This window comes from Scyliorhinus torazame, chromosome 8 (assembly GCF_047496885.1).
Source record: "Scyliorhinus torazame isolate Kashiwa2021f chromosome 8, sScyTor2.1, whole genome shotgun sequence".
NCBI lineage: Eukaryota > Metazoa > Chordata > Chondrichthyes > Carcharhiniformes > Scyliorhinidae > Scyliorhinus > Scyliorhinus torazame.
Genome location: NC_092714.1, coordinates 56083756 through 56094334, shown reverse-complemented (window position 1 = coordinate 56094334; position 10579 = coordinate 56083756). Strand labels below are relative to the sequence as shown.

Sequence of the window (10579 nt, the reverse complement as noted above, 5' to 3'; positions counted from 1 at the left end):
AGAGCCGGTGCAGACTCAAAGGGCCGAATGGCCTCCTTCTGCACTGTAAATTCAATGATAATCAATGATTAATCTAGGACAAAGGTTCGGCACAACATCGTGGGCCGAAGGGCCTGTTCTGTGCTGTATTTTCTATGTTCTATGTTCTCAAACTGAAGATGTCAAAACCAGGAGGTGGAACGGGGAAAGGCCCCAAGAAGAATTTCTGGATAAAGTTAAAGAACAGGAATCTGGAAAAGGTCCTATTTAGAGAAGTGAGGAGCAGAGGAAGACCCTCTGTTTAAAGGAGAGAAAGTTGCAGGAAGCAGACTTAAAACAAAATAGGCTTGCAAGAAGCCAGAAGATCAGAGGGGACAGCCAAAGGTTGGTGACTCCTCTTCTGTGTGCCTGTGAGTTAGTGATGTTCTATTGGTACAACTGAGTCTGAAATTGTGTGGTAGGTGAAGCTTGAATGCACGTGACAATCCAGGGATAGGAACATTGCAATGAGAGATCTAAACCCTGGAGGTGGATCCTTGGTGAAGACGTCTGAGAGAGTGTCATTTAGGAGAAGATTCCAAAGGGAGTTCTTTGAGGGTAGAGTTTGGAAACCCGAGTTAAAAGGCAGAGCTTCCGTCACCAATTGGCTCAGTGCCACATGGGAGAGATGTGAAATCTGTAGAAGTAGTTTTGGTTGACATCTGTCACTTGTTTTCAGAGTGTTGGGGTATCTGATTACAGGCCCCCTGTTGGTTTACATGGACTTGGTGTGGGGGGGTGGGTTGCTGTGAAACCCCACCCTTGCTCCCTTGTTGCTCAACTCCCTCCCCTGCAAACCCTACCACTCACTTTTGGCCTGGAATTCAGTGATGATCTGAGGGATTTGGTGAGTGTTATATGAGTAGCTGCTATAGCCTCTCCAGTGGTGAGGCATTTCTCTGGAGCTGCCTGCCTCTGACTGGCAGGCAGCTCTCAGCAGGTGGGAATCTTTGAACCTGGGGAAGGCGTGCCATGGTCCTTTCAACTCCCTGATTGACAGGTAACATGGGGCTCTCGCTAGCTTTTCAGATGCCAAGACCCCAAAAAACCTCTACAAGATTCTGTCCATTGGCCACATTTTAAGAAATTGTTCCTCTTACCATTTCGGTTGAACCTCCCTGGTCTAATATTTTTAAGAATTTATCTACAGATTTGGGTCACTGTGCTCTCTTGATACATTGAGAAATTCATCATCTGAAGTACATTGTTTTTTGTTTGTGTTCCCAAAATTTACTACTTGACTAATTTTCTGTATTGAACTGTTTACTGCTACTTTTCCCATCAGACATATCTACTCAGCAGTGACAAACATAATGAGGGTCAGTTCAATTTCTGCAGATTTTTCTAATTCTGTAGCCTGACAACCAAATAATACACTACACAAACAAGTCAAGGCTAGTCTATTAACTTGTGTTACTCAATACTGTTTGAAATAATTGTTTCTTTCTTGCAGTGGATCCATGAGAATAGGTGTGGATTTCATACTGTTTACCAAAAAAGACAATACCATGACCTGCATCCTCATGTCTCGAACATTTTATGAGAAAGAAGGTATTGACGAGGTAAAGGAGGAACAATTTTATTTTCACTTTTTTTCTCTCAATCTGACCCCATAATTGCATTATCAGTTCCATAAGTCATCCTGGATTTGGAAGAGCACAAGAGTACAAGTAAAATATCTATCGTAAACTAATAGTCCTTCATATAACTGGGCCAATCAAAACATACGTGCTTTTGACATATTGGGCACGATCTATTGGCCACGTTGTCCCCCAATGGGAGTGTGACTTGGCCGGTAGATGCCTTTTGAAGCCTCCGCGGGTTTCCCAACAGCCACGACGCCTCACGAGGTGTCAGGATCATGAATCCACCCAGAAGTGCGGGACCAAGCCACACTCCCGTACGTAGGCCATAAACCTACTTGAGGCCTACTTTTCCAGCATCTACCGGCCTTCGCCAGGTGGCGTTCAGTACCGGTCCACACTGAACCGGCCGGAACAGCACCTCGGGGGGGGGGGGGGGTCTCCCAAGCCATTGGGGGCCCTTGGGTGGCCAGGAATAGTGCAGGGTGGCCCCCTGCCCCTCTCCCTGGAATGTGGGCACATTGACACTGCCACCCTGGCACTTCCAAGATGCCCGGGTGGCACTTCCAAGCCGGCAAGAGCACTGCCAGGGAGGCAATGCAAGGGTGCCCCGTGCCAGGGTGGTACTGCCAAGAGTCCAGGCCCGAGGGGGCCATGCCCATGAAAGGAAGGTGGAGGGGATGTATGAAGGGGGGGGGGGGCAGGTACGAAGGGGCCTCTGAGAGGTTTTTTTTTTCAGCAATTATTTTGTTTAAAAATGAGGACTTTTATAAATCAGAACGGAGATATTTTACATTATATAGATATTAAATCATTTTTTCTAGGGCCACTGGAACTGTACAACGGATAACTATTAGCTCAGTACTGTTAAAAGTCCAGTGTCTTTTTTTTTAAATTTAGAGTAATCAATTCTTTTTTTTCCACTTATTGGAAAATTTAGCCTGGCCAATTCACCTACCCTGCACATCTTTTTGGGTTGTAGGGGTGAACCCACGCAGACGCGGGGAGAATGTGTAAACTCCATGTGGACAGTGACCCTGGGCTGGGATCGAACCAGGGCCCTCTGCGCCCTGAGGCAGCAGTGCTAACCGCTGTGTCACAGTGCTGCCCCTTTGAGAGGTTTGGGAGGGGGGGCGGGGGGTGACGGGTCAGAATCCTGGAAGTAGGAGGCCTGTAAGGGGGTGTGGAGAGCCCCCAGAGACCCCATAGCGGGGTGTCCTCATTTAAAAGGGGAGGGGGGGGGTAATGCCAATGTGTGTGAGGGGTTACATTGCCCATGGTTGGGAGGGACGGAGGACACACCAGCTCACTTAGAGATTGAGGCACCCTTTCAAAATGTCGACCCGATCTCGGAGTTCAGCTCCCCAGTGATGACAAAAATTCTAAGTGTGGACTAAACCGGTAAGAAACGCCCCAGGATCCAACAAAGTGGCTAAGGGCTCGATTCAACTAATTGGGAACAAAGTCTAATTGCGAGCATGTTTCCTGGTGCTCACAGTTGTATAATGGGCCTCAAAGGGAATGCCCATGTTTGTACACTGAGGAGTTCCACTCGCCGGAACTCCCCCAGTGTAGCGAGAGATCGGGGTGCCATTTAAAAATGGCGTCCTGATCTCCAAGGCCCCTGAAGCGACTCCCCCGCCCCATCCCAAATGCACTATGGGAGGGTCCCCGGCCCCTCCCCCACAGGCTGGCACTGCCAGGGTGCCTGGGTGGCACCTGCAGTGCCAGGATACCACCCTGCCCAAAGGCACCCAGCTGGGGTCCTCCGATCCCCTGGGAGACCATCTTGTGTGCCATTCTGCCAGGTCCCTGTTTGTGGGGACCAGTGGTGAATGGCCTTGCCCGAGGTCTTCGAGGCGAAGTGGTGAATCCCAAAGCCTCAGGTACCTCGGGGATCTGCACTTTAGAGTGTGACTAACTGTCTTGCTCTGATATCCAGGTTTGCCATAAAGTGATCCCACTTACAATGGGCGGGAGTTACATCGCAACGTCTTGCGAGATTGCGTTGGTTTCTGCGCGGTGTTGCGAGCTGGGTAGATCCCAGGAACGGAACTATCCAGTTTTTATCGGCCACGCTGTGCCAAGCTGCTTTTTGGGTGCAGCGTGGCCACTGGATCGCGCCCCAAGTGTCGTTGGATAGCGGTAGGGAACTCGCCAGCAGAGCTGATGGGAAACCCCAGCAAAACCCGCCACAAATGAAACCTTTCCATTAAATCGCGCTACTAAGTGGTTAATGAACCTTCAGAACAAACAGTATGCTTACAATAGTTACGATATTTACCAATCTTCTTAATGCCAAGACATCAAAGATACTCTTGTGCTAGCTACCTTTTCAAACATTTAATTGATCTTTGAAACACATTCACTCACTTTTTACTTGGTGAACCAATACCAATACCATGGAACTTTATTTTTCTGCTGACTGTGGACTCTATGTACAGTGAACTAAGGCGATCTCATTCAAATCTTTGTAAAGTGGGAACACGATATGAAAATGTACAGTATTAGAGAAGTCCATTTGAATGGTCTCATTACATTGATGCAAAGGGACTTCAGAAATTGACCTCCATTCATAGTATCAAAACACAGGCAATGGTTGTGGTCCAAGCCTGAACAACCTTTGGCTCAGTAGGTGCAAACTGAATAGTTTAAAGATTTAAGCATAGCGATATTATCCTGGTGCTATCTTTTTAAATGGATCCCCACACACAGTCAAAACTGAAATGACTTGCCAAATTTAACGGTGGGATATAGCAATCATTTTTGGTCTTCATTTCTGGGCTGCAATCTGCATTTTTTGACTAGCTGTCGATCGCATGCATCTGCGGCACCAGGCCTCAATAGGGGAGCATAAAGAAGGGAGAGATCATGGGCTGGATTCTCTGGGAGACTAAGTCCCCAAGTCGGCGTGAAAACACTGGTGTTTTACGCGGCGGCCTGCAGCAGCTGCACCGTGCTTCATGGTGGACGCAGCCCGTGGACCCGGACTGAAAAATAGTCCCCCCTTCGGCCGGCTCACGGGCATTGGACTGCCCCCCCCATCCACAGTTCGCCAAGCCCCTCCTGCTCGCGGATCGGCCCTCCCCCAACTGTGACGCGCTGGACTGAGTCCGCAGCCGCCACGCTGAGTTCCCGATGGGTGATACCACACGTGTCCCACGCCATAGAGCACTCGATCAGTCGGGGACGGAGTATCGCGGGGCGGGCCTCAGGCAGTGAGGACTGGCGTTCCTCCTCCTCCTCCTTCAGCACGTCGTCCCTCTCCTGCGTGATGTTTTGGAGCACGTAGCAGGCCGCCACGATGCTGGCGACCTTCCCAGCGCCATACTGGAGGGCCCCTCCAGAGCGGTTTAAGCACCTGATCCGCATCTTCAGGAGGCCGAAGCACTCCTGATCACACTGCTCGATCACACGGTCCAGCAGGTTCTCGCATGACATGCATTGCCGGTACACACAAGGCCTGATGCGGTGCCTCCTTGCCACCTCCTCCTCCTCCTCAGCCTGTTTGGCAGCCGGCTCTCCGTCCTGGGCGGCTGTCTCCTGTTCCTCTGCGGCATGTTCCGCTGGTGCACGCTGCGCTGTTGCAGCTTCCTTTTCCTCGAGCAGCACCAGCTCGTACAGTCGCAAAGCATCCCCCAAGACTGCAGCGGACAGCAGGAAGGCCACCATTGCTGGTTGAATTCCAATATCCATTGTCTGCAGGAGCTGAAAGGCTGACATAATAGCATGGTGCATACCCCCGTGTCCAACCAGGTCCACCGGGCTACATGGTGGCCCTGGTTGGCACTGCGGGCTCCACCCCCGTGTCCCGCCCTCCATCCAGCACCCTAACCCTGTCGGTGGCCGGCACCGTGGGGGCTCTGGCCCTCTCACCTCTTCCTGAGGCCAGGGGTGCCGTCGGCTGGCACTGCCCTTGCCAGTGGTATGCTGCGCAGCGGCGCCCCCTTGATGCCTATGGAGGGCGTTGCCCTTGGGTGGGCTGCCTGATGCCCCGCTGGCAGGTGGCTGCCAGTTGGGTGGTGAGGGGTATGGTGAAGGGTGGGGTGTGGGGGTACCCATACGGCCGGTGTCACTGCAGAACCAGGGGCCAAGGTGGGTGGTCAGTGGTGCGCGCAACAAGATAGCTGCCTTGGAAGCCGTGGTAATGACCATCCATGCCTGGACACTTCCCAGTCCCGTTGGGGGGGGGGGGTCAGCCCGGCTACATGGCCCGTTCTCCCCCCCCCCCCCCCCCCCCCTGGAAATTTGTGATTTGGCGTCAAATCGGTGCCCGCCGTAATTTTGGTGTCGGAACCTATTCTCCGCCCAATTGCGTTTCACGATTTCTGAGTTAGCCAACGGAGAATCCCGCCCATGATATATTCAGTTCTTTTGGTGACTATTTTATGCTGATTAGATATTGGGGAAATTATCAATTGGAATTATTAGCATTAATATTATGTATAAGAATAGAAAGATACCGTATAAATTTAAAATACCCTTAATGGCTGAGTTTTGCTTTTGGTTTTCCAGGTGATTGTGCCGGTGCCATCCTGGTCTGCTGCAACGAGGGAACCCATAATCACCGATGAAAAGAAATTCGCCCTTGAAATTGCACTAATTCATAAATATTCGCCTTTTAAAAAGGAGTTTGATGTGATGCAACAATTTAATAAAATTACAGGAGCAAGTGGTAAGAACATCATATACAACAGAATAAATTATTCCGTCATGCAAGTTATCAAAACTTTTCAATAGTGACCTTTTATATGTTGTTTGTGCAAAACTTTGAAGTTCGCTGGCTGAAACCAAATGTTGGGATCTTGTTATTTGACAGGATCAACCTATTTGAGGTTTCACAGAAAATAAATGCTTTCTTCAAAAAATGATTTCTTATCGATTTTGAATGATTAGCAGTAGTTACATATTGAAGTTTATGGTTTATAATCCGATATGAACCCAACAAAACGATCCCATTGCTCCATAATCCACTCCCTCCATTCTCAAAGACCCAAGAAAAGAAGGGTAGAATTCCTCTATCTGGGGACTAAGTCCAATGGTGGGGCAGGAACATGGAGCGGTTCCAGATGCCGAGGTCGTTGGGAAAACACGGCATATCTTCTGGCCCGACCTCATTGATTACGTAACCAGGTATTTTGCCATGTATTCCGTGGCGGGACAGGCCCGCTGGTGTGAAGTCCACTTTCATAGCTGGCATCATATTGCAAAGGTGCACAACAGCACTGACCCACTATTGAAGAAAGAAGATGGACCTCCAGAAAATGACGATGGATCTCCGGGAATATTCTGAGGCTTAAAGATAGACCTCCTGCAAGACAAAGAATCTGGAAGATCGACCAGTGTGTTCTTCCCCCACCCACTGTTGTGGTGTTCTGAGGTCCAAAGTTGCTGGTGGCCTCCATTGTGAACTCCGGAGGCAGCCCTTGACATTGCTCAGGTGAGTCCAGACATCTGCATGCCATGCTGTTCCAGATGTGTTATCCACCAGTGTTTTCACGGGAAATCGGGCGTGGATGGTCGAGCCTTCATCTGCATCTCATTATTGGGAAGCAAATCCATTTCATGCCGGCCTCCAGCAGTATTCCCATCGGCGATGGCGGGACAAGGGGAAAGTCCCCATTGAGAGAGCAGTGGCAATGCTGAAAGGATCGATGGAGCCCCATTGGGAGAGCAGCGACAATGCAGAAAGGACCGATGCAGCGAGTGAAGAAATGTCTCCAGGCACAGCGGTCGCGGATACGGGAGATGGAGAAGGTGCTGCCTGACTGCTGTGATCGGGTAGAGGCGGAGGTGAGGCTCCTGGGGGACCTTTGCAAGTCACTTAGGAAAAAGGTAGAGGAGCAGGAGAACAGATTCAGAAGGCAGAATTTGCATATTGTTGGCCTACCGGAGGGTGTGGAAGGTGCAAGTGTCACAAGATATGTCTCAAGGATTCTGGCGGGGCTGGTGGAGGCGGAGGTGCTGGACAAGGCCCCAGAGGTGGACAGGGTGCACAGGTCCCGAAGGCAAAAGCCGAGAGTGGGGGAGCCGACGCGGGTTGTGCTTGTGAGGCTCCACAGGTTTTTGGAGAAGGAGAAGATCCTGTGGTGGACCAGGGAGAAGTGGAACTGTGAATGGAAGGGGAATCATGTCATTTATCAAGATATCGGCGCAGAGCTGGCAAAGCGGCGTGCCGAATTTAATAAGGACAAGGCGGTGTTGTACCGAAGGAGGATGCGATTTGGAGTACTGTACCTGACAAAACTATGGATGACTTTCGATGTTTGGGAGTATTATTTTGAGGCGCCAGAAGAGGCCAATGACTTCATAATAGATCATAAATTGGGGGAGAACTGAATGTTGATGGGAGGCAGAGAAGCTGGAACAGCAGAGAACGGGAGATGCGGGTATTGTGGGGGGCAGGAGGGTGTTTTTTTGTCTTGGGCTGTGTGGTTAAGGGGCTACAGGTTTGTAGGGGGGCAACTGCCCCCCCCCCCCCCCCCCCCCCCCCCCCCCAGCCGCCGTGTGCAGGTGGGAAGTACGTGATAGTGAATGGGGTGCTCAATGGGACGCCGGTGGTGCTAGTGAATATATATGCACCGAATTGAGAGAATGTGGGGTTTGTGGTGCTGGGAATGATTCCGGACCTAGACACGCATCAGTTGATTATGGGGGGCGATTTCAACTGTGTGCTGGGTCAGAGGGTGGGCAGGTTGAGCCCTAAGTGAATGGAAAGTTTGAGGAACCACAGGTTTCATGTTTGAATTAAGGGGATCAGTGGAGGGCTTTGAGACAAGGTGGGGACTGTTAATGACTATGTTTGAGGAATTGCTTGTCACAGGGGCGGAAGGGGGGGAAACTACAAACTTTGAACTGTGGGGGAGTCGATAATTTTACTGATGTGTTTTTGTATTTTTGAATATGTACGGAATAAAATGCATTTTTTTAAAAACAAGCCATGGGAAATTCACGCCAGTGTAAAACCCATTTTATGGAATCCAGTCAAATTGAATCTGCCAGTGAGCCCGAGGGAGAATTCCACAAATTCACAAGTTCCAAACAGTTCTGCAATATTGGGCGCGATTTAATGGCAACGTAGCACTTAAGCGAGAGCGCGACGGGGCTGTTAAATAGCGGGAGAGGGAAAATTGCGAATCGCACCAGGCGCCAATCTGCAACCTAACTGACCTCCCCTTGGCGAAATCCAGATCTCGCCTCAGCATGGAGAGTAACCAATAATCACCACTTAAGCCCAATCTCCATGCAATTAACGGGAGCGACCCCCACCTATGGCCTGCCATGCAGGTGTCTGTGGTGCATTTAGAGGGATTTCTTGCTGGCAAGCTTCAAGGTTGCCCAGATCGCGCCACCCTCACCTCCTGCGCCCCCCGCCCCCCCCACACACACACACACAACTTTAGGGAGGCTCTCGGGAACTCCCCTTCGAACCTTCTCTATCTGGCAAGGCTGCCCCTGGGCCTGACCCCTGGAAGTGCAGCCTGGCGTCCAGACACCTTGGCACTGCCAAGGTGCCAGAGGAGTATCATGCTACCACCCAGCCCTGTCCCCGACCACCCAGGGGTCTACAGTGGTCTGGAAGAACCCCCCCCTCTACCCCCACAAGTGCCTGTGGTATTATCATAAATGTAAGAACTGCAAGGGATAATGAAATGTCTCAGAACAGCCAGTAGAGGGAGCTAGAGTTTCACGTATATAAGACATTGATACGAAGCCTTGTGGGGGGAGAGATGTGAAGGAGTTAGCTAGAGACAGACTGAAGTAAAGATAGTGTGAGTAAGAGCAGGTCATAGTTTATAATAGTACAGAGATTAGCTGTAGATGAGAGTAGTTTATATGTTAATAATCAACTATTATTTAGGAGTAGGTGTCGAATCCGAATTAGTAGTGTTAATAAATTTATAGCTTTGTTCAAGTTCAAGCTATTTTGTGGTCTTTGTGAACACAACGCCAACGATACTGAATTTAGCAACACAAGGAACGCCACAGTGCCATCATGACTGGTCCACATTTGTGTGGTCCACGACTAAACACGCCCTGGCGAGGTCTCCCAGGCACGGCCGTTTGTGGCTGCCGGGTGAATCCGGCGTTTGGGTATTTAGGGCGGGTGGGATCCAGATCACGGCGGGCAGAGAGAGTCGGGTGACTTGCGATTGGCCCGGCGCGGATCCCAATTTGGGCTTGCATGAGGTTCACTCGCTGCGCCTGGTTTCGTGCCGGGCGTAACAGGGTCGCTGAATCACATCCATTGTTTCTGTTAGCAGTTCCCCAAAACTGTAGTAAATTGTTGTACAATTTACATATCACTTGCCCTTTATCTTTATTCAATGCCTCTTTTACACACACACATGCACACGTTCAGACCCATAATCCAATTTAATGTCATGGCCGGAATTTTCAGACCGTTGCGATTCTCTATCCTCACCAGCAGCCCACCCCCATCTGCGGGTTTCCCGGCAGTGTGGGGTGCCTTCAGTGGGAAATCCCATTGACAAGCCACGGGAGTAGAGAATCCTGCCGCCAGCAAACGGTAGGCAGCCGAGAAACACGCGATACTAGGGACTTGAGAATCCTGCTCCATGTGTATCTGGACATATAGCACCCTCTATTCTTTCATTTCATTGAGAACTTTACAGTCCACGATACAATTCCATTTTGCTCTTCATTCCCCAAAGAGTATGGCTTCATATTGTCCTATATTGCTTTTGCTGCATACCTCCCCACACCCCGAACATTTCTGTATCATCTTCTGCATTTTACGTCTTTTTGCTCACAACAAAATGGATTCTTTACATTAATGTATTTTCTTAACAGGTACTTTGGTAGTTATCTACAACTTGAAGTTAAATGATGATGGAGTACCTGAACTGGATATTGAAACAGACCCTTCTGATATACGACTGACAGGAATGATGGCAAGTGGAATGTAAGTAACAAAATGAAAAACCATAAATACTTACCTCGTTTGTCATCGTTGA

General features: G+C 49.9%; 1 protein-coding gene across 1 annotated transcript; it reads left to right on the top strand.

The window, feature by feature from the left end:
- Positions 1–1477: 1477 nt before the first annotated feature.
- Positions 1478–10531, top strand: LOC140428859 (ATPase MORC2B-like). The gene is made up of 3 exons (XM_072515513.1): positions 1478–1580; positions 6117–6276; positions 10416–10531. The coding sequence occupies exons 1-3, from the start codon at positions 1479–1481 to the stop codon at positions 10529–10531; spliced, it is 378 nt and encodes a 125-aa protein (XP_072371614.1). The 5' UTR covers position 1478.
- Positions 10532–10579: the final 48 nt, after the last annotated feature.